General features: G+C 41.7%; 1 protein-coding gene across 9 annotated transcripts in view; it reads right to left on the bottom strand.

Annotated features, from left to right (window-relative positions):
* DAB2IP (DAB2 interacting protein) overlaps positions 1-25396 on the bottom strand; it is a 170316-nt gene that overhangs the window by 125894 nt on the left and 19026 nt on the right. For all 9 annotated transcript variants that reach the window (XR_012045664.1, XM_072883003.1, XM_072883016.1 and 6 more), the window contains exon 2: positions 21431-21534. Coding sequence is in view for 8 of the 9 variants with exons in the window: in XM_072883006.1 (XP_072739107.1) it covers positions 21431-21534 (104 nt within the window). In the remaining variant the exon portion in view is untranslated. The remainder of the gene's footprint in view (positions 1-21430; positions 21535-25396) is intronic.

Here is a 25396-nt window from a genome sequence, read left to right on the forward strand (position 1 = left end):
CAGAAAGTCTAATGTGTGAATTACTACCTTCTGTAATTTTTAGATGGGGTAAGAAAAAGAGAGAGAGGAGTTGGTCTCCACAAATACAAGAGAGAGAATCCAACCTGGGGTGTGACCGCCGTGCTTTCCTGGTGAGATCATAAGAACACGATCCACTTCTTCATTTATGACTTTAAACAACATTTGATTCTGATCTCCAGACAAATGAGGCTAATCCTACCCTATGAACATTGCCTACTCCTCTAGCCTTGCTGCATTCTTGTGAGTTCTAGTAATTAAAGTATTGCCCTTTATATTACATGTTCTTTATATGCTTTTAAGTTTATATTGAGAGCTGTCTAGGGCAGAATTGTGTCTTCCTATGTGTGGGCAGCATTTACTACCAGTAAAAATATCTTAGAAAAGATTAAACTACTAACTGAGGAAGGTTTCATTCAGAAGAAGTTGATAGACTGTGTGAAATGACAATAAATAGAAATCTGCAGAGCCCAAGAATCCCTTCAGAATTTGCCACAGTAGAAAACCATGAGATGCCACAACCTGCGGTGCTGAGGGTCCTTACTCGCGCCCGAACTCGGCCCAGTGCAGAGACGCCCCGTCCACACCAGGCAGGGGCCCTCGGAGCGGCTGGCCGGGGCGTCGCGTGGCTGCATTGCTTGCACGACTGTCCTGGTTTCAGCTGAGATTGAGTTAATTTTCTTTAGAGTGGCTGGTATGGGGCTATGTTTTGGATTTGTGCTGAAAACTGTGTTGATAATACAGAGATGTTTTAGTTGTTGCTGCACTGGGCAAGGACTTTTCAGCTTCCCGTGCTCTGCCAGGTGCAGAAGCAGCTGGGAGGGGACACAGCCAGGACAGCTGATCCAAACTGACCAAAGGGCTATTCCATACCACATGGCGTCATGCTCAGTATATAAAGCTGGGGAAGAAGAAGAAAGGGGGGACATTTGGAGTGATGGCGTTTGTCTTCCCAAGTCACCGTTACGCGTGATGGAGCCCTGCTTTCCTGGAGATGGCTGAACACCTGCCTGCCCATGGGAAGCAGTGAATGCATTCCTTGCTTTGCTTTGTTTGCGTGCGCGGCTTTTGCTTTCCCTGTTAAGCTGTCTTTATCTCAACCCTCGAGTTTTCTTACTTTTGCTCTTCCCATTCTCTCCCCCATCCCACCAGGGGGGAGTGAGCGAGCGGCTGCGTGGTGCTTAGTTGCCGGCTGGGGCTAAACCACAACAACGACGTAATGTTCTTTTACTGTGCCGCATTGCGCGGTGTAGACACGTTAGCTCATTCAGAACCAGTGCAAAATTTGCACAAATGAGAATAACGCTTCTGCTTCATTTAGTACAGATTTGTCTTTGTTTAGCCCAAATGACTTTTCCAACACTGCTGGAATACAATGAAGCAAAACTTAGGCTAATATTAACTTCCTTTTAGGCAGTGGACATAAAGTAATTTATGAAATAGGCTTTCAAATGTAAGCTGAGGTACTAACTATATAAACTCATCCCTTGCACAGCCTAACTTCTTCTGAGCAAGAGGAGATATTTTAGGGTCTTTAGAGTAGAGACAAGCATTCTGGTCAAGAATATAGTACCATGCAAACCTGCACAGTTGTATGGAAATTTGCCATCCATCAAAGCCCATAGAGGAGCGTGGCACAGAACTCAGCTAGCCCAGCAAGAAAAAGACATATAGAGCTCGCGCTGTGCAGTGATTTAACTTTTTTAAGTGCAAGGGCCTTGCTTTTCTTGTTTTGTTTCTGCAGTTTTGACTCTGACATCCTCAAGTCTGGAATACAATTGCTCTAATCAGAAGAGCTGACTGAAGTTATAATAAGACACAAAGAATGAAGGCAGAAAAAAACAAAACAAATCCTTTTGAGGAATGGCTGAATCACAACCGCTGCTACTTAAGCTATAACAGAACAGGCACGATTTAAAACAGGACAATTAAGTCTGTTGTGATTTGGGCCGGTTTTTCTTACATATTTGGACAAATCCAAAATCTGATGCCATCATCTTGCTGCAGATGGAGGAAGGTGGGACTCTCATTTTAATTTGTCCTGCTTAGCAATTTCGGCATTTCCAATTACTCTAGAACCTGGAAATAACCTTATATTATATTATAACATTTTAATATTATAATACTTTCAAAGCATATGTGCAAACCCATCAGAACCGTATGCCTTTGAGATGCAGGAACTGCGTAGTTCCACACACCCTCGGCCAACGATAAGAAAACTGGAAAGAAGAGAGAAAAAGGGAGGGGTGCAAAACTGAGCACGCTATTAAAGACAGCAAAATCTTGAGCTCCTGTTTTATTAAACATAAAGTAATGATGCAAGTCTGCAACTGACTCCCACACCATTAATGTTCATTCGCAGTGAACCCACATGATAAAGTTTTAAAGGTAAAAAGTCAGCACCATGGAAACACAATATATATGAAATTAAAAAAAAAAAAATAATCAATAAATCAAGCTGGATGCATCAAGAGCAGCTTTCTTTGGAAGAGTCCTGGCAGCTCTCAGTATTTTCTAAGCACAGCGAGCTTAGAAAGCAGGGAGAGGGGCTGGCCAGACACACGTGGGGCAAAGCGAAGAGTGCGGTGAGGGTTTGACCCACGGGGACAGGGAGAGCGCTGGTCTGCCAGGAACACTGAAGAAAGGGACCGAAGTCCTGGTTTATGCTCTTACCCAAGACCACTCGGAATATAATCACCATAAAGACATATCACAGGAACCAGTGAACAGATGGGGTTATTTTTATAGTTCTTCCATATCTTTTTGTTTCAGTTCAAGCAAATCTCAACTACAGAGGACTTGAGAGGACGTCGGAAATTTTTTCACTACTCATAATAATGAAACTGCCATAAATAAGTACTTGCCATGAGTACAAATGTGTAACGCAGTATTTCATATCGGGTGTCCATTTTTTCTAGTATATCAGAGATAAGCTTATAGGTATAAAATTGGGAGTAAATCTTTTCTACCAGACCTGTCCTTATTCTGGGCTTTAGAATCTTAGTTTATTTAATTCTGTAATCAGCTTTTTTTTTCTGCTGTTGCACAGCATCTCTGCTGCTCTTCCACAGTACATGGAAATACCCTTTTACGAGGCTCCACTGAATGGATAATTAATATTTGTATTTGTGGACCAAGCAGAGCCTTGCCAATGCTAAGCATCCTATTATAGCCATAAACGTACAGAAAAAAAGTGAGTTTATCTGTTTCTGCAATTACCAATGTTAGCCTTAGCTTTCAAAATAAAATAGAAACCTTTTTTTGGGCAGCATTTGATACTGTTTGTTACCAGGTAAAGACACCTAAGTGCGCATCTCTACTATTCTTTTTATAGAACATGACTGCATTAAACTACAGTAAGAAGGGCACAGACCAAAAAAACCACTGAGGGTGAGTTTAGGCATCAGATGTGTCTCTCGGAAGCCCAAGAAGAGAAGTAATCCACCGAGTGGTCTCCTGGCATTGATACAAGAAAGGAAGGGAATTTCATGTCTAGCACTGACCTTTATGGATCAAATATTTTTTATTTGTTCAGCGTATAGAGGCATGTGCCTGTAAGTATATGTATCCTTTCAAACACTTCATATATAACTTATTACTGTCAGCTCTTTTGATTTGAACTTGTAAGTTATAAGTTGTTTTCTTATCATCCAGTTCTCCTCCTGTCAGATGTGGTAAAGGGCTCTATTCACGAGGTGACCGAACAGACAGCCCCTGTGGAGTCCCCCTCCCCAAAGAGTGCATTGCTAGCATATGCAATGCTTGCACAGGATCCGTTTTGAACTCGGGCATATGGTAGGCAGGAGACTGTCAGCCAGAGTGTCATCTGAAGTTGAAGACATCCCCAAACTTATGAGAATCCTTGCCAAGTTAACCTTGAGAAGTTATACTCTTGCAAATTTATCAACCCACAAACCCAAATTCTGTTTACATGACTAAAACCAGCTTGCTCCAATCGGTAAGACTTGCCTTACGGTAACACGTAAGCCCAGGGACAGGGCAAAGGAGAGCAATAGCCTACAAAAGTCCACAAAGCACAAGAGATGTGAACTTTAAAGGAAAACCAAAACAGTTTCTTATCTCTGGACCTCGAAATGCACACATAGATTAACATGTATTACTCCTTCTGTTTAGAGGAGGCTGAACACATGACTGTTCAAGTGGGTGAAAAGTTCCTCAGTTTCTCTTTCTCAATTTTATTTCATAAATCTCAGGACCCTTCCCAGTCATCCTGTGAGCCCCTAAAGAAACACGCAGATGAGGTGAAGTAAGGAACTCTTACATCTGAGAGTAAGAGCAAGTAACATCCATCCATGAACCACCAACTTGCTGTGACTGAAGTTACCTTAAAACATTATCCTATCGGGATAAGGAAAGCCCCTCTGAGACACAAGTGTCTTGGAATTAGGATTCCAAAACCCAAAAGAATGAAAATATAGCTGCAAAAAATTGCATGTCCAGGGATAGATGGCAACAAAACTCAAATCCTTCACATGCTATGGTCAGACTTGTGCTGTGGCATCCAGAGTTAGAGAATAAACATGGAGATACAGTAGTTAAGCGCACGAGAGGGTATGTCTGTGAGCCAGGCCATGAAGCAGTCCCGGAATGTGAGAAACAGCTCGTGTTGGTAAGTGCTGCTTAGCAACACTGCCCTTCTATGGCAAAAGATTAATCAAATTTGCAGTGTCATTGGAAACACTCAGTTCAGTCCATTTGAAAAATCAGATGAAGATGCACTGAAGTCCCACAGGTCACCAAAGGGACAGTGTGGGTCTGTCTAGGTCATGAAAACTGGAATTACGTCAAATGAGAGGCACTGAGGGTTAATTATGAATATGGCAAATCTAATACATGCGAGTATCAGCAAATCACAGACAGAAGAAGCAATAGCTTCAACACATAACATCTCACCCTTGTTCCACCTCTGGCCAATAAAGGATTGCTGCTTATGCTCTATTTTTGTAAAGATTTTACCTATCTTGTTGAAAATGTCTCGGTCACAGGGTCTTCTCCCACTGCCCTGGAGAAAGAATTACACAGACTGGCAGCTCTCAGTGCCGCATATCTCTCAGGACATTTTTCCTGATATTCAGCTAAATGTTTCTTTGCAGAATTTCACTCTGTTCCTTTTCTGCTCTTTTGTACCAGGGAAAGACTGCTTTCCCAGCCTCTGAAACAGTCACCCTCAGCCAGCACACACCCTTAGTCCCTGACCTGAACTACCAGAAAACTTCAGGCAAGCCAAGGCTTTACGGTAAAGTAAGAGAAAACTTGGGAAGTCTCTGTCTGCGCTCTCCAACTAGCGCTGATGACTTGCATGTAACACGCACATGGAACAGACGGGACATTAATAGAGTCGGAATGAAGGAATGCAACCGCCAAGAAGGATCTAGAAAACTGCAACTCAACAGCCATTGTTATTCAGGGATCACCCGATTCTTCAATTTGGATTCTTTTGTTCTCCTATTAAAACAAAACCACACTACTCTGGATTATTTGTTCACAGTTCCGTAATTATCATACTGTCAACATTTCATATCCGAACAAGACAGATAAATATTCCTTAGGAAGGTAGGAGAAGGGTAATTGAGCAATCAGGGATGAACGATGCAGAAACAGAGATACAGGTAGAATGCAAGTAACCTTGAAGAACAAAAACTGTTATTTACCCAAAGAGAGGAGCGACTAGAAAAAACTGCCTAGATGAAGCCAAGCAAGGATACCACCTGGGAAAGAACTTCAATGGGGTGAAAGAGTTTTCTTATTTAACTGGCACAATGGAGCCAACCATCCCAGAGGACAAAGTGTTCATATACAAAACTTCTTTGCCTTTAGTGAGAACCATCCTGACAGAAGCAGAGCACCTCGCGTGCAGTGGGGAACAGAAGTTAGACCAGGTAACACCTTGCAGGAGCTGTTTTCCAGCTCCTGGAACCAGGCTTGCTGTGGCCATCCCAGGACTCTGTTTCTCCTTGGAATGCAGGAAAAGAGACTCCGAACTTAGCTTTCCTCTGTTCTCTCTCTCCTTAGAGAACTGTGCTCAGATTAGGTTCTTGAGCATCTTTAGTCCCCTAGAACAAAGCTGTCACTGCTGAACAGAAGTTGAAACCAAGTGCTGGCAACCTCCATGGCAGGTTGTAATTGCAGCAGAGGAAAAACTATGTCCTGACAACCTCAGGACTAAGCAAAGTGCCTTCTGATAGTCCCTGAAGATCCCAGCAGTGTCTAAATGAAAAAAAGGATTCACACTGTACATGAAGTCTGCTTTCCAATGTAATTATGGCCGGCAGCAAACAAAATGCATTACATTATCCATATTCTGGGACTTGTTAGTGCAAAGAGTAAAACTGAGTAACATAAAAAGACAGACGTTTCTCCAAGTAAGGTTTTAAGAAACAAACTAATCCAGCCATAGTAAGGATTATCAAGGAAAATTTGAGGGAACATCCCAACACCTATGGCGACTAGGAGAGAGTCATTCTTACTATTATTTATAAAAAGAGAAAAGTAAGGCATTTAACCTCAATGGTTAAAGCAAGCTGGTCTTCTTTGGAGCTTTGGAGATTGAGTTTTATACGGCCAGGAAGGAGAGTGGAATACCAAAAACATTTACCAATATGCCAGGGGTTGTTAAGACTCCATTTCCCTTCGTCATGTAACGCGGGGAAGCGCAGAATCCTTTTGGTAGAGATGAACTGTCCCTCCTCAAAGTATCACTACCAAAACATGCTCACTCCCCCAGTTTAGGATCCGAGAGTGATTTTTTTCCTAAAAACTCAAAGCTTAGATGTTTATTATAATTTGTTTTACTGCAGGTAACCGCCTGCATGTTAAACCAACTGAATCTTGACTCGGGAGAGCCAGCCAGGATGGCCGATTGTCACATATATACCATGCCCTATTCAAAGAATTTCCAAGACAGTATTTTAATGGCTTCTTTCTGATGTACGCTCTGGTTCATGCAGTTCAGATCATGGACCTCTGAAAGGAAGCCGGCAGGCGGTATGCATCTGTAAAACCTTACATGTGAGCCCGTATGAGCTGTGCAAATACCTTGTTTGCATTCAAAAAATGCCCATTCTTGCTTGTGGAATGGCAGATATGCCTGCAATTATTCTGGACAGAGCTTCTCAAAAAGCATAGCTACTACAGACCTGGCATCCAACGTATTGCTGGGGGAAACCCCCAGTTTTCCAGCAAATACCCAGTGCAAGATAGAAGGCCATAGGTAGCAAAGCAATGTCTAGACTCCTAAGAAATCCCACAACAATTTTCTATGCTTTTTTTTTAAAGAACCGTCTTCATTGGATTAGACTCATGAGAGTTTAAGTGACCTCAAACAAAAACTCCAAATCCAGGAGATACACAGCTAAACCATTGCTCGACCCTTTGAAAACATATCCTATGCGTTCAGAGGCTTCAGTTGTTTATGATATAGTTTTAAGTCTTTGACTTTCAATAAATGTAGTAAGTTTCACATTTACAGTCTCCCATGCACTGCACACGCAGGAGATTTATCTTACAATGGAGAGCAACAGATTCCAATTTTTGAAACCTCAGATATGGAGAGAATGAGTGCCTTTTAGATTAAAAGGGATAATCCCCAGCTGACAGAAAATTATTCACACTCCTATAAATTTAAACTTTCACAATACTTTTTGTAGCATAATAATGACTTAAACACTCGATATCAGCTGTGAATCATTACATTCATCCTGCTTTTAAAATGTAGTTGTGATTTAAATGAAGATAAAGAATTTCTAGGACATGGTAGCGATGTATATTTAGATGCTTGGTGATCCCATTCAGGCATGAAAAACAACCAAACTCTGCAAAGATTGATGATTTCTATCACTCAGACTTTTTATAGGAGGCATCCAAGGGAAAACCTGCAGGTTCTTAAGACTTCAAGCCTGCACACAAGGTACTGGCATATAACAATATAAAGGGTCCTGCTTGCTGTGGTAATTCAGTGCAAGGCGTTTGGCCACAGACATCCTGATCCACAGTCCTTTGGTGCTTTTGCCATGGTCTAAGAAGTCCAGGAGCTTTCAAGAGCTGCACTTTGGAACTGGTACTGGGGGGCGGAACTTCAGCTCCAGTGGGTAAATGACCATTGGGCTCAGTACATTTATACCAGGTACATAACCTGCGTATAAATAGTCAGGATAAACCAATCTGCCCTTTGATTTCAGGAAAAACAGTATCTTTTCAGATAAAGCAGATTAACTTAATTCTTTTACAATATCAGAAATGAGAATATGCCTTTTAAAAGACAGTCTGTAGGAAGATCCATGCTTCAACAAGCTTACTGTCCGAGAAGAGGAAAAATGAAGGAGCACAGGTAGAGGTGGGATAGCGGGTAGAAAATACTGTCAAAATAGATTCTTTTGGCAGGCCACAGAGGAAACGAGTCTGAACGTAGAGGTGTCTAAGTGATTTGCTACACTGACTATAAAGCAGATAAGCCGCAAAGCCAGGAGTACTTCTCAAGAATGCTTCATTCCTATGCCAGCAGTCTAACCATTCAAATACATTGCCTCATGTTAAAACAGGTATCAAAGCTCTCCAAGATGAGCAATAAACACACAGGGGAGATGAGAAAACCATCTCCATAAATCTGTTTACATTAATGTTCTCTTTAAAAGTCCACTTTTGCTATATGATACAGAGTAAACTGTTTCATGAGCGTGTTTTATATGTGCTTTCCCTACTTTGATTTATGGCCTTGGAGCAGCATGCGGATGTCATGTTGTATCTAGTCTGCAGGCATCTTCCTACTCACTTCCATCTGAAATCTTCAGAGCAGAGCAAATGCTGGAAGAGATAACCCCATTTTCCACAATATTGATGACCAACTCTAAGTCTACAGAAAGGTATCAACGTCAAGTCACTGCATTTTCATTGACAAATCTTGTGTGCTTTTAATAACACATTTTCTACAAAACCAGCTGCTAGGCCAATAAATTTTAAAAAGCAGTTGGTAGATGATATGTTTAGAATAAAAAATTATTATTATCCTTTGAATGTAGGGATTCATTGTGTAATTTTGCAGTAAAAGTTACTCATTCAAATCTGAAACTCATGTTTCAGGCAGATGCTCTTGGCTCCAAAGACTTTCACCACATTTCTGAAGCTTAAATTGGAACATTTGTATTCAGCAATAATTACAGCTGCAATCAAACAAAAATGTTAACTTTTGTAAAGGTACTGTGAATACCTACTATAATTCAGATAATACATCAGTCTTGCATTTTTCCCTATCTACCTTTCTAGACAACTTAATTTCCAGACATTGTGAAAATACTTAAGATTAAGCTCATTCGTCCTAACCTCAAAATGTATGAAAATGATTATTTCCATTTGATTTGCCTTCTGCTTACAGCTTTGAAAAAAAGGAGAAAAATTACAATGAAGGGACACATATAACACACATATGACACTTGCAGGAGTATACCAGCCTTGCTTTCAGGAGTTTTCCTGTCCTTCAGGACACACAGATCAGACAATTTTTTTGGTTAAGAAAGCTTAGGACTGTAACCGATAATAATCCTTAGGATGAGGTAGAAGGAATCTTTCTACTTGAAATTATACCACAAAAAAATCAAGAACTTTAGGTGGTTTTATAAATCTGTAAAACAGTTCTCAAAATCTCAAACCCCCCTCCTAATTAAAATAGAAACTGGAGGCTAGAAATGCGCACACTTCCATCTAGAGACTGGAAGTGAGGTCTCTACCTGCCCCCTCTATGCAAAATAAAAGGACCCAACAGTTTTTCCTTTTCAGATGAAATCACAAATATTCAATCATCAATTTAAATTGAAATGAAAAACGATGCAAGACTACTCCCTGCTATTTTTCTCCACCTTTACGCCTTTTCTTTTCCTCCTAAGCTTGTACCTTGTGTCTGATCTTCGGGCTAAGGTGGTGAAGAATGTGATGTGAGGTAGCAATAAACTACATGGCTGACAATTATGTTTCCTAGGACACTCAGTTGAAAGTTTGCCAAAGATATAAAGCAAAAAGAATATCCTTCAAGAATTGGAGGCAAAAATTAAGTTCATTGCTGTTTTATCCCTCCGCAAAATAATAAGACATTGTAAGTGGCAGACCCTATTTTTGGGTCTTAGCAGTGATTATTTCTTGCCTAATTATTAGCAGTGGATTTACTATCTTTAAAGCAGAGTTTTGTCACCCAGCAGGAAATGTCAGTTCTATCAGGCAGATTTAAGTCTCATTCATTTATTCCTTAACTGTTTTTGACTCACTTGCTAATTATCAAGGAAGGCTGCGTTCAAAGTAGGTCTGAAGCCAGGAGGCAGGCATGGCCTGCGTGCCGCCCCTCAGTTAGAGCCAGCTGCCGTTCCCGTTGTGCAACTTTCCGAGTGCCTTGTTTCCTGTGAAAGTATCCTCCTCTACCTCCTAATGTTAGCAAAACTTGAATTACTATTTGAAAATCTTTTAAAAATTCTAGATTTGACAGGGAGGTACAAAACACCAAGCAAGGTATACAGATGCTTTTTTGACGCTGTTCTTCTGAAAGGGGACTGCGGTGCTCAGAAGCTAATGGATGTAGCGATATGGGGGAGCATTACTTGGACACGCTGAGTTCCCATTTTGTTCCATACCACATCCCTATTTCCCAAGTATGTCTAAAGACATGGCCACCTCTGCTCTCAGTATTAAACTAGGTAATAAACTGCTAAGTAAAATTAGTACGGAACGAAAACCTAATCCTAGATTCCACCCACTCCTGCAACATCTGCATCAAACAGGTGAACACAGACCTGGGCTCTGCCTCTCCTCGTACGACCTGCGTGCCTTGGAACAGCGGGCTGCAGAGGTCACTGCGCAGCTCAGGCAGAAACTCTCCTGGCCGTGGCAAGGAGGCAGAGGCACGGCGCAGCCCCTCAGGACTCCCGGCTGCTCTCTGAACACGACACGAGCCAGCACAGCCCTGCATGTCATGGCCTGGAACACGCACTTGGGCAAATCTCCCACCGGTTGCAAAGAAGGCATGGGAACTCGACCGTTTGCTATAAGCAGGCCAGACTGTCATATCATGGGAAACATGCGGATGTGATCTCGCAAGCGGCAGGAACGAAGGAAGGAGACGAGGGCAGGCAGAGGCAGGTTATGCCGATCACTGTGAATCCCATTCTGCAGAACAGTGTACATAACTACACAGAGCGATTTAGGAAATAAAGACATGATTAGTTGTGGAGCTAATTTCCTTGGTGCTTTGAAGAATGTTGCAGGTTAAGATATGATCCGCGGTAATTATGGAGGAAGATAAAGACAGCAAAGTTGCTGGCAGAGCGCCAGGCCCAGGAATACCTGAATACCTCAGGAAAGGCATTATAGCTTGTACCATCGCTCTCTCAAATTAGCCTTGATGCCTGAGCCATGACTATCACTGTTCATTAAGAAAAAAAGAGGGTGGGGAGGACAATCACAGTCTACTCCTTATCTGAGTGCAGTGCTGAGGAGCAGCGACAGTATGGAGGAGAAAGTGAATCTTGTTTCCATGGTAACTAAAGTTTGAAAAAAGTATATAGAAATCAATGTCATCTTAACATGCATGTTTACATCCAGACCCACAGTAAGAAAAAGTTATTCAACTGCAAGTATCATGAGACCATGGAAGCATGATCAGACCACCCGAACCACATCGGCTGTTTCAAGTAGCTGCACTTGGTTTGGAACAACAGTGTCACCACCTGGAGAAACATCCTCACATTAGGCAGCACCAGTCTGGGATTTGGATGGGAAGAAGAAACCTCCAAACCCACTTCCAAACGATCTAACTTTGCGGCCCTACTCTAAGGAAAGTGCCATAAGCTCTTCCATGCCGGTTAAAGTTCAAAGTCAGACGCTTCCACAGGGGTGAACAACACAGACAAGATCACTTCCGACTGGGATGGAGCATCTCGTACGTGATTTCCTGTCACAGCACCCCCAGCACTTACCAGAGTATGCAGACGACATGTGGACCATCTATCACAATGAAAGTCCAAGAAATTATGGCTCAAAATACGGCATAGTTATGGCTATTAAAGAGAAGCGTTTAGTGAAGTGAGAAAAAATATGTCTCGGAAACTAAGTTAAAACTTGAAAGAAATTTATTGATAACTATTCAGTGTTAACCGTGGCAGACACACATTTCTATTAATTCCACTGCAATCAATTTAGTATCTAAGTTAATCTCTAATATCCATGAGCTAAAGCAATACAAGTTCCCAAATGGAAAAAGTTCAGAGATGAAGGTCCTGACTAAATGGACACTCATGTTCTACTGGAGCTCTCCAAGAGATTCAAATAATACCTTACACTTTCGACTTGTTTTCTGAAAGCACAATATCGGTGCTATTGAAAGTGGGAGAACGGAATGTGTTTATTATCCTGCCTTTTATATCTGCAGTACAATTCTTTATCCGTGACCCAGAAACAAATTAAAGGGACACTGTCAAGTTGTATATTTTAATGGCTGCCTTTCTCCATGCTACCAGCAATCTGAGATTTTTTCAGTGCCTAGAGGTTTAAACAAATTAAAGCTTTTGTTTGTTTACTTTTTGCCTTTCATTCATTTCACAGAAATGAAACTAGTCAGATTCATTTGTCTCCTACAGCCTGTTAATTAGTACAGGGTGTTTGCGTTTGGACTTCCAGGGAAGAGTCTGAAATACTACCAATTTTTTTCTTGTAGTAGTTTTGAAATGAGCAAGAGGTAGCCATTTCGATTCAAATCATCCTTTGGAAACGGAAGACTCTAAAGAACTGATATCAATCCAAGTATGTTGCTGAAAAATCCAATGAGAGTTTGAGATTGTCTGTCTTTGTGAGGGGAATTCAAACAATTGCAACAGATAAAAATACAACAGAGCACCTGAGTATATATTAAATTGTGAAATTGCCACAAAAAATGCCAAACAAACATGTTTTGGAGAGGAAAGTCAGCCATCTGGACGGTTTTAATCATTTTCACCATGTTAAATGATGCCTTGAGTTGTTTCCGTTCCTTATAAGATGATCAGCAGAACTACTATGCAGTCCCACCTCTTTTATACAGATTATGAAAGATGGGGAAAGTCATATCATCTTTCCATGCCTTAGTTTCCCCATTTATTTTAAGGCATTATGATAAATTGCAACCCCACAGTGACTGCAAGCTTGAATTCGTTCAGATTGGCAGAACACTTTAACAGCCTCAGATGAAAGGTGCTACAGAAGTGCCAAGTACTATCACTCTAATTATCATTCAATATACACTGATCAAAAGAATGAAATGTGAATTAGCATTTCCTATTAGCCCTACTTACAGCCTAAATTTTAAATATTCCTCCCATGGGCTCTCTCCATGAAAACATACCGGAACTGTTGGTATTTCTCATATGGCTACACCACTGCTTCTACAGGAGTGGAGGAATGGAGGGATCCACAGAGAAGAGTCAAAAAATCATGAGAATAACACAAGTTTCTCCTACAAAAGCTTGCTCAGGCTTTCCGGGAAGAGCTTGGAGCTGCTTTCTCTCCCTCACTCCTTCCCTGTCTCCAGTCTCTTTCCTGGCACAAGGATGTGATCTTCTGTCGCAGTTCTAAGGATTTTCTGCCCTTGGCCTCCTTCAGATGCTGAACAACACTTCTCTGAAAGCCGCTGGGTTTCACGTACCCCAGAGGAGTGGGTCCAGCTGTCCTCAAAGGTTGAGAAAGTATAAACATTTGGAATAGCTAAATGAAATCAATGGAATCGTGCTAATTTACACCCACTGCAGAGCCAGACAACTTGCTGAAGTGTTTGTTTTCCCCTTTCTCACCTGGGAACTACACAGTATTTGACTTTATTTTCCCTAGAAACATAAGCTCCCCTGTTAATCCACTGCCCAGGCCTAACACAGGAAGCGAAAATGTGAGTTTCTCCCCTAGTCCTGAATATGTTTCAGTGGTGGTTGGGGCACAGCAATTTAGTGGTGCAGGGCCATTTCCCTCTTGGTGGAAGCTACCATCGCTGCGGATTAAATAAGGGGGTCTGACTGTGTGCTGTGTGGATCCTCACCCTTTAGGAGCTGACAAAGCTCTATTAATTATTCTTATACAAAGCATCTAACAGATGCTGACAATGCCAGGTCATCTTCCATCCTCTCCTTAGTGCCACATACCAGAGCCAGCCTTGCTGCTGTCCATACAGACCCTGTGGAACAGAGGGCTTTGCGGTCCAACCATGTCTGTTTGATAGCAGCCAAAAGCAGACCAAAACCATGCTCCACCCCACAAAAACCAAAACACGATTACTAATACTTTCAAAGAAGAGTGGCTTCAGTGTGTGAATTAAGCTGTTGATGAGCCCTTATGCCTCTTCCTTTCTGTGAAACTGTCCTTCAGACAGCTGCAGGCTCTGAAAAAGAGACCTCCCTGGAACACACTCAGTTCAAAAAGGAAAAAAAATCCATACCCTGCCTTGCTGAGTCCTTTTCAGTGAAGCAGGTCATAGCACCACGTCTTTTATCCTGTCATTCCTGTCTCCTGCTTGATGCACATAATAAATCCACAGTGGTTTGAACTGCAGCTCTGTGCTGAAGTCTGACAATCCCACGTATCTTTAACCATGCTGTCTTCCACTACTCCCCCAACTGGAAACTCCAAGTTTACTCAGAAAATTTTCAGTATACGAGGTCAGACTCAAATAGTTAAACATATTATATTCACAGCCAGTTTCATTTTCCAATTCCTGTGCTAGGCAACACAGAGTATGGAAAAAGATTCCCTTTTTTAAAACAAAATCTTTCATGCCTTAGCTAGAATTTATCCTATGTCTCATAAAGTATGCGCAAAAATTGAAGAGCAAAAATACCCAGAGATTTACGTTAACAGCTGACTCAGAGAAATAAGACAGAGGGCTCTAATTTTAATAACAAGCAATTGGAAATTTGGCAACACAGGGTGCTGGCAGAGAAAGGAAGAAAGCCAGGCATGTCTGACCTGGGAACAAGGACTTGGGCGTCCCAGAAACCACTTACTCATTTTCACACGACAGCATCAAGTTTGAGAAGAATATTTCATTCTCTTGAAACTGAAGGAGGATTTCAGAGAAGTACTTAGGAGTAGCTTAGCTAGTGGTTAACACCAGGACTGGGAATTAGAAATTAAGAAATTCAGCACAGGACATATTTCCTGGCTTTGCTGCATGATCACATTTAAGTTAGTTAACTTTTCCCTACTTCAGTTTTCCCATCTGTAAAATGAGGGTGCTAATAACGAGCCACCTTCGTGGAGAGCCTGGAAATCATCAACAAAACATGCTTTAAGAGTACAAAATCTGCATGCTGTTGTTGTACCTGACAAAAAAGAACCTGACAGTCAGGTTAGCGCTCCTAAATTTTGCAAAACAGTACCAGTGAGACTAGAAATAACTGCAAATAACTCAAGATTACCTCGTTTTTCTTCCGATCCCTAAAACGCTCAGAAGCCCCAAGCTTCCAAGCGTGCCCTGTTCCACAAACGGTGACTGAATTGACAGATACATTTTCAAAGTAATGTACATATTTCTTGCTGCCACTAACACTGGTTATCCCAATTCAGCTGCAGTTGACAGTTTAATGATAATAGCTTTCTGTTTATATATCATCTGTGGTAATGTTCCTATTCTCCTTAAATTCAGTCCCTGTAAAAGGGATACTTTAATGTATGCAGCCACAGACCAAAATGATAGTAATTTTCCCTTCTAGTTGGAATGGTTTAGTAAACAATTACATTTCAATTAAAGACGGGGCGATCATGCCGAGAGAAGCACCATTCAGCTCTTCACATAATACAGGAAGATAAATTCTCCAAAGTCAAACTATTATAATATAATTTACATGACTGCTTTTGAAAGAAAAAAATTAAAACAAAATGGAAAATAGTGTATATTACGCACAGGCAAAAACTTGGGGAAAAATCCTTCAATATCTCGTCCACAGCAGCTTGACCTAGGATCCCATTGTTTAGGATTATGTTCAGTGAAGAGGAATGGTAGAAGATTTACTCACTTTCATCTCTCCAGGAGTTTCCATTTAGTGGTATGCCATCAGTATTTAATACTTCATTTATCAAGGATTAAAAACAGGATAGATGGAGGAATGCCATAAGAGTAGCTTATAATGTATCACTGTAAATTCAGCTGTGTACCCAACCCAAACAGGCAGAAAAACTGCTGGAAAACAAGTTAACATTACAAGCAGCAGAAGAACTAAAACCTAAAAAGATGTCATGTTTCTTTGTGACTATAAACGCTTCATTATTAAAGGGCCTGAAAGGCAGAGCAATGACAAATGAACCACAAAGGACATCTCCTGCTCCAAGACATCACACTTGAAGTGCAGAACAACAGACAACAAGCAGACGATGAAGGAACACAAGAAAATGAGGAGATGATACCCATCTTCATGACTGACAATGAGCCGGTGAAGAGTGCGTTTGTACCACTGGGTTTGACCTTTGAAGCTTCTCTGAGAATTGTTTCCCTTCCAATCCAATTTACACAATTCCATGGATGGACAGCGTGGTCATGCAGCTTCTAGCTGCAATGAGCTTCGGTTTTGTTCTGCTGGGGGTTTTTTGTAGCCAATGTGGCTTCAACCAGAAGAAGAAGTGTTTTCTGAGATCCTGGAAAGCAAATGCTTGACAGTAGAATTGAGGATTAAAGGTCTGGAGAGAAGAAAATCCTAAATCCTATCTAGCATTTTGGGGTAAGAGAGAGTATACAGATGCCTCCTCAGACACAGCTCTGTAAGAAAGGCAGAGAGCCATTTCCAAACCATTTAAAAATATTCAGACTACATATGTTATATTAATTCACTCTATTTGGAAGGAGGCTCCTTGCACAGTCAGTGAGGTAGCCTAACAGTAAGAAATCATTCTGCTTTCTTGATCCAATCACTTAGTCCAACTCTTTTGCACAAGTTCTTGGGCAATTTGGACTTCTGCTTGGCCTGGGATATTTGCACAGAGAACTACATAAATCAGGCTCTAATAAAAGCAGTCAATAGATGGCAGTACCCTAATGAGATGGGAGAGAAGTCGTCACACAGCAAGTCTCAGCAATCCCACCCTTGCTCATGATTTCCCGGCAAGGTGGGCAGAGCAGGAAGATTTAATACCCAGCAGTTTCCCATCTTCTGGTCCCTGTGTTCGATAATATACAACGCAAACTTCAGCTTTAACCCATTTCACACCTTAAGCTATTTGGATTCAATGCAGAGGCTAAATGCCTCTCTGTATTCTCCTAACAGGTAAACGTCAGTCAACAGCAAGGCTTCACTCATCTCCCCTTGGGCACGGAGAAGAGTCCAGCATTTGCTCTTTGTTACGTTGGTGTCTACAGCTCTTGAGCGTTATGAGCTGCTGCCAATTACCCATTCTCAGTGGAGACAACTCCAGGTCGCTACCTAAGCAGGCAACATTTTAACTGACATCTCATGCTAAGTCAAGCCTTCTTTCTTCTTCTATCCTTCGATATTGACTTTTCTTGAAGCACTTATTAATTAGGTCTCTTCATTCAAGGGGCAGAATCATGACAAATAGGAAGGGTTCCAACAAGACCACTGAACTCTAAAGATGTCTCCTGCAAACTATGTGTGTGAGGATAGTCAGTCTCTTCCATGAGTGTATCAGATATAATAAATTCATTAGGACCAGAATTTCCCTGCTTATATTTAAGTTTTATACTGACATGCACCAAATCTACTGTTCCTAGGCACCGACGCAGCAGTCAGAAGGTTTCTTCTAGTCCCCACGAAGCACTGCATAGCTGGCAATGTGAAGTACATTCATGGTTTTCCAATCAGACATAGACTAAAAACTGAATATGGAACTTGGTGCTCAGAGCAGATTGAGAATCAGGGACCTCAGATGAGCGGTCACTTGGATTAGAAACATGGATACATTAGACTACATCAGATCATACAAAGCTCTGATAGCACAGAAGTTAAGTGAGGTGGGTTTACATGGAAAATAATCATTTTACAACATGAGATAACTAGGACTAGGGAAGAATTTTTCATGTTTAAGAAGCTCTATTAAAAATTCCTTTTTGTAGAAGGAATAAGAACAGCTATTTCACATATCAAGAGGTAGAACTCTTAAGGCTTGATTTTCAAGGTTATATTCTATAACTCAAAAAAATAGCCTGAGCTATTGTTTTCGAAAGTTGCTACAAAAACCTTAATGCCCTGTCACTCGCCTGGCAAAGTTCTGTATGGGAAGGGAACACTTCCACCCTAGTTTGCTTTAGATTTCAAATGAAAGAAAGCAACTGGGAGTGCAACACTGTCAAAATAGCTGAATCCAATGGCTCCCGAGTTACTGGTCCCTTGGAGACTCAACAGCAGAAGGATGGAGATGTCAGGAAAGAACAATCAGCTGTAAAATATGAAAAGCTTACAACATCAAAACCTGTAGCAGCAGGCTCAAAAGTAATAATCCCATTACCACTAAACTAAAGCACTAATTACTATTCCCAGTGGCTGGAGTGGACTGACTGCTAATGTTCCTCTGGTTAATGAAGGAAGGTGAGGGAGAATATATTTCTTAAGTCAGACATCTGCTGAAATCTGGGCAGCCATAAAAACTATGTATGTAATGAAGCCGTTCATATTAATGGCAATAACATTCAGGGGGCTGAGCAGGAACAGAAATCAGATGATAGTGGATTGTAACTCAGAGAAGAAAAATGCTCTGTATTATCCATGTGATGACTGCCCTTATTTAGTCCATACTGAAAAACAGAGCCAGTCAAAGCAAGCAACCATATCCCATATAGGCTGTTTCACTAGCAAGAGCTAACCTGCTGAAAGACAGGAATAACTTCTCTAAAAACATAAAGCAGGATCTCTGCCATTGGAAAAGGAATAAACAGCATGTTATTTTCACTGCCTACAAGTGCACTAAGAAAAATACTCCCAAATCCTCCATTGTGCGAAGAATCCAGATTTTCCCATCATTCTTTGCCTTTTTCATCAACAAGTAGTACTGTTTAAGGTTCAAAGATACTCATTTACTGAGATAGATGGATTCTGATAAATGAAAGGCACAAAGCAAAAGCATGCCTATTCAGTTTGCTTTACTGTGTTTCTGTCTGCCATGTTCAGAGTTTGAGAGCATTTGTAACTGATAATCAATTCGGATAGAGGGCATATGGCTTGTGGAACAAGGGGGTTGAAGAAAAAAAAATAGTTTCCCTCTTGGCACTGAAACAAGATGCACCTTGCTTAGCAAAAAGGTGATACCGCAAGGGGAATCAGACCAAAAGAGGATCCCTCTGTGTTTTGACCTGTTAGAACAGGGAGCTGTTAGGAGAATAACTTCTATCAACTCCAGAAAAAGAAAACCAACCATGCCCCTACAGCAAAGGCTTAATGACATCTCATACTCCATTGTTGCTCTGTTTCATTGTCTTTTGCCACATACTGTACACGCTCCGTCAAAACAGAACTCATCTCCTGCCATCCGCTCACTGTTTTCATCACTTCTTCCCATTTCAGTCAGCAAATAGGGCAGTACCAAAAAACATACCCTCATATATTCAGCATGTGTTTGCATATAAAGGCTACAGAATATAGCTCCACAGCGGATGTTACGCATTCACAAACTTACAATTTAAAGAACTAAAATAAACTACTTAGACAAACTGCTATTAATGATTCATTCATCAGTGCAAATGTTCTCAGGTGAACTGCGTGCGCTCAGATATTTTTTAGATTGCACCATTGTCTTTCTTTTGCAATTCTGGTTCTACCTATCCAGGTTTGTTATGAAGTAGCTGAGCCTGTAAAGTAGGTGTGGCCTGCAAAGAAAACCTATAAACATACATTGAGAAAACCAGCTCCAAGACCATTTGCCTCCTCTTTGAATAAAAATACCTTTGTGCAAACTTATTATCCACATATATCAGACATTTTCCTCTTGAAAATATAACCTTCTGATTGCCTTGGCTATCGCTCATATTGGGTATATCCATCTCCAGCTGTGTATACTTTATGCTTGTACTTATTTTTTTAAATCTCTAAATAGATTTCTCTCTTACTATTACTGGAGGTTACCCTAAATGTTACCCAAAAGACCTTCAGCTGATTAGAAAGTCCCAGCCTCCCAAGACTCTACTGCACTAACTATAGATGTGTGCAGGCTGATGATACATTAGAAAAAAAAACAGCTACTCTCAGCTGCATGTTTATCGCCCACTTTCAAAAAAATATTTATTTTGATCCCACCATTGTGCTTCTATTTGTCAGCTGAGTGTACTCCTAAATTAAATAATTACTTGGATTTGATATTATTCGTTAGATAACACAATCCTTGTGGTAAAAATTACTGTGATCCACTCTAGAAGTCTATTTAATATCTGCAGGATGTTAGAGGTGACATATCAGTGGGGAGGCAGTGATAAATACCACTGTGCACGTTCTAACTAAAGAAGAAACAAAGACTTTTAACTCACTCCAGAACTGATCTCCAAGGCATGACAGGGCCTATCTTCTAAAGCTGTGAGCCAGCCCAAACACCTGATCTCGTAGGAGCGCAGAGAGGGGAGGGAGAGGGGAGTCCTGTGGTTCGACTCATTACACTTCCTCATACTGCCGTGAAACTGCTGGCAACTACTCTATCGCCTGCAGCATCACAGAGCAAGGGCTCAGCACCGACAGATCCCTCGGTCAACCACTAGCTCTGAATTCTTTGGGTCTTTGGCTCCCTTCTGTAAAATGGACACAGTAGTGCCCTTCCCCATGGAGCAACCAGACGCTGTTTGTCCTGTTTGATTCTGGTATCACTGTTATTCGTGTTAGCGGTGCTGCTCTGTTCCACTCCCAAATGACTTCCCGTTCTTTACATACTGCTATCACAACAAAACAGTGATATTAGCAGAGCATCTCAAAGCAAAAGGATTGAAGAGATGGAAAACAGTGAGTGGCTCCTCTAGGCTCCTGCTGGGAGGGGATACCAGGCTCTGGGGAACCACCAGCTTGGCAGGTTTTCTGTCAGTTAAGGAAAGGTTCTTCTACAGGAGATTTTCTCTCTGCGGCAGTATGAGGACATATGGTACAGTTGCAGACCAGTAAATACATCTGTGAATATACTGCACTGCCCCAGGATTCACAAAGGAAACGTCACCAGGAATGTCTCCCAAGTGAAACAACTTACCCAGACCTGCTCCAGATTCAAATTCAAATCTTCTTGCTTTACCAAGAAATATTTTACAGTTGCTTGTTGCTAACAGTATCTAACAATAACACATTTACTTAAAAATAAGTAATCGACTAGTTTCACATACACCACCTCTTCTCTCGGGATGAGCAAGTTCCTCTCCCTTCTGGCTAAACCCCACAACAGTCATTAAGATGCCATAACAATCATTAAGACGGGGAGAGACACCTACCGTGACGCGGAAGGGCGTCGTGGCAGCAGGCTCCATGGTGGGGTTCTTCTCAGTGACCCCGCTGGGCATGCTGCGCCTCTGCCCGCACCTCTCCGGGGGGGACTCTGTGGATCGTACAGAAACCAAAGGACAATTACAAACACGCAAGCACAGGAACAGTCCAGGAACGTCAGCAGGCCATGCAAAATGTGGCTTCTTCCTTTGAGATGCCCTTGCAAATGAGCCAACACAACCACCCCACTGTATCTGCTCATATTTCCCACAGCCGCCTAGAACAACGTTCAATCAGCAAGACTCTCACCTTCAACAATTAGCATTTTTTATACAACTGTAAGCTTCAGATAATGCCTGACAGGTTGGCATTATCATTATTTCCAGTCTGCAGATGGGTAAACAGAAAATGTATTGAGCCGAGTGAGAATTATATGCAAAGTACAGATCTGTACACTCGTGGACTTGATACTCCTAAGGGAAACTGCTAATGGGGTTACAGGCACAGGATGCTTAAGTTACTTCTCTAATTCCTCTAGCAATTTGCTTTGTAACTAGGAAAAAATTATTAAATCCTGCATTTGCTAAAGTATAAAATGTGGATAGGAATACTTACCTCCTTCCCTGCTGGGGAGGAAGGGAGGGGGCTGAAAAGGCTAAATTAACAAATATGCCTAACACTGAGAAGATTTAGAAAGATAGTAGGTAAGGTCAGCAACGGCATTGTGAGGTGGTGTTTCCTCGGTTCACAAACCCTCTTTGAAAGCACCATGGAACTCATAAAACCAGATCTGTTTCCAAGCTGCCATTCAACGATGCTCAGACCTTGTAACAAGCTTCCCTTCTCAAACCATTCGAGAGTCCTTATTAGCCAAGCATTTCCATCGCCCAAAAGGCAGAGCTGTGTCATCTCCACTCTGCTGATCAGGAAAGTCCAGAAAATGGGCAGGGCCTGTGGTCATGATCATGTAGGCATTTAGCGATAATTTCAAGAAAAAAATTCAGGTGTCCGGGCTACCGTGTTCTCAGGAGTGGATACATGACGCAAGGGCAGAAGGATGCTCCTCCTCGAACAGTGCTGCGGCTCTCCAGGAGGCGAGGAGGCTCCCTGCTTGAGCCCGGACTGTGCAGTCTTCTGTACGGATCTCCATGGGCCAGAGATCTGCACGTGGCTTTGCAGGTTAAAAAATGTCTTTATATAGATCTCCACAGCAAGGCAAGAAGGTTAGAAGTAACAGCTCAATCATGTTTATGAGCAGAGTTTAAGCCCATGTAAAGTGTCAGGAGTACAAAACAAAGGTCTGAGCACATCTCCTAGTAGTGCACCTTCATTTTCAAACACCAGTTACTTTGCTGCTCCTTTGAAAGTAAGCACACGGGATTCTTTTGAGCTGAGGGATTCTTTTCTGCTTGTCTCTGCCCTGCTGTGGCACTGACCACATCCAACAGTGGGAACTCTACAATTTTCACTCAGAGCCAGACTTTTGGGGACATGAAGAATTTTTACATTCAAAATCAGCCCAAAACTGTTTAAGAATTCTCAAAATGGGTACAAAAATTAAACAAATATCAGGTGGTATATAAATACACTGGTAAGGTGCGAGCTGGGGAAAGGCTTTTGTCAAAAACTGTCTTCTTTGGGCTTTTTTTTTTTTTGTGCCACACACTAATACATGTCAAAATATTGTCCTCTGCCATCAAATCATGGTCTCCTGAGTACAGAATAGTGCAGGCTTTGGAGAAGATGAATGAAGCTCATACTTCTTATTCTCCCAGGCCCCAGAATATTCCCCACTCTTTTAGTTATCTGCATCCACTGGGTTGGACTTTTATTAACTGAATTTCTCCTTTTCTGTAGGCTTCTTTTCCACAACTATTTTCTGTCCTTCGTGTCACCTTATCAACAAACTCTTCTGATGAATAGAAATCCCAATAACTTTTGAAAGACGGTGTCTGGATATGTAACACTGAGTTATTTACTAAGCAATATGGAATCCAAGCAAAGACAACAGCAAATGAACAACAATTTCCGAATGACACTGAAAAGCAGATTTTTCACACAGTTGTTCTTCTCTTTTTAAAAATGATGAGCATAAAAATAAATTAAAGAATGGAGCTGAAATAAACACTGGGGGAACTCATTCTTATACACAATTTCACAGGCAACAGGCATGCCAATGAATATTACACCATTGCTAGGATTCTTGGTTGGGAATGAGAGGTAGCCTGAAGAAGAGTACCTGCTGCAGAAGGAAATTAGATGGCAGACTCTGCTAGAGGGAGGCTTCTAGAAATGAGTATACAAAGAAATCTAAAGATGGAACAACCTATACTTCAGAATGTCTCAGACAATGATGTTCTCGTAACTAGTGTAACTTAGAGGTGGTTTGCTTGCCAGTTCTCAGCCTCTGCAATCTGCAATTTGCTGCCATCAGGTCTTGGCAAGGAGGGCTGTCCCCTTAGCAAGGTTCTCCCCTTGCCAAAGACTGCCATCACCCGGGATCTGTAAGAAACAACTAATACCTGCAATTCCACTCAACGCTTCCTGAGATGTATCTTAAACTATTCCAGAAGGACAGACTGTGAGATTCCACCCATGGACTGGGTGAAGTGCTTGTTCAGCAACATCTTCCTTGGTTGCAAATCCCGCCCATAATTCCTCACCAGCGGCCATGTAACCTGTATGAGAGCCAGACAGCCAAAATCAGCCCGTTCATTGCTCTCACAGCTTCCAGCCAAGCCTTCTAATGTCTTGGCCACCTTCTTTGCAGAATGCTGCACTGTGAATCTCAAGGAGGCAATCAAGTCCTTCGGTGTCATCTCCTTTCACACTAAGGCTCCCACCCCATTCCTTTGAACAGTGGCGGTTTTTTTTTTGGACTGTCATAAAGAAACTACTTGATTACAGCATTTTGAAAGTGAGTTCAAGATGACAAGACAACTGAAGAAGCTGCTTTGCATTTTCTTAATGACCAGAAAAATAAACGTTGTTTAAAGCATTTCTCACATACGTGGCTGGAAAACAGGCTGGATTACGTGAAAAGCAGCTGCAAGAAATTACTTTCCCCCGAGGCCTGGAGCACAGGCACAGAGCTGCGCTCCCCAGCCCAGCACACTTCTCCCTTTCAGCACAGAGGGAAAGTACTTGCTGTTCCACATAGGTGTTACAGCACTATTGACTTGCACCGCAGTGGTTTGTCAGACCAAAGCGCACAATTGTCTCACTTTCGGTAATTTGTCGATCTGCTTCCTCTTTCAACCACACAGGTCAGACTTCTCCAGAGAGAGGGAGAGTGCGTTATGACCCAGGGCTGATTAATATCTGGGTCTGATTGCACCGACGTCACAAACTGTAGTCTTAAATTCTTACTTCATCATTAAAATATACCCAAAGCAGAGCCAGCAAACACATCAGTTTGACTCAGACCAAAATACAGAGATGGGTTAGGACCTAAAGCTTCCTATTATTCTTAAGCTTACGGTCCATAAAGTATTTGGAGTCAAATCTCCATTTTAGCTTAGTTTAAGCACTGTGGGTATCACTGGAGAGGGGAGGCTTTGCAGGAGAGACACATTACAAAACTCTTCATAAGAAACCAGAAATAACTAGAAGGAGGGTTGGGCATGGGTGTTTGGGGCGGGCGGGGGGAGCTGTTTGTTTTAAAGAGAAGTAAAAATAGCTTACAGGTAAATTAGTAACTCCTAACTACCAGAAAGGTATAGCAGAACGCTTTTACATAGCGAACAATATGAATACATAAAGGATTGAACTGCCCTTTTAACTTCCTCAGGGTTAGGGGAAAAGTCTTAGGCCAGGTTACTGGCATTAGCAATGTCTGCTTTAGCGAGCCCGCAGTAACAGCGCGGCAGCCAGCCACCACATAAAGGGTCGCTGTAAGGCAATAATAAAAACTGTCTCCATAGCCACTAGAGGCTGAAAAAGAAATGTCTTAATTTACAGCAGACGATATTTAG

The sequence above is a fragment of the Ciconia boyciana genome, chromosome 18 (genome assembly GCF_034638445.1).
Source record: "Ciconia boyciana chromosome 18, ASM3463844v1, whole genome shotgun sequence".
NCBI classification, from domain to species: Eukaryota; Metazoa; Chordata; class Aves; order Ciconiiformes; family Ciconiidae; genus Ciconia; species Ciconia boyciana.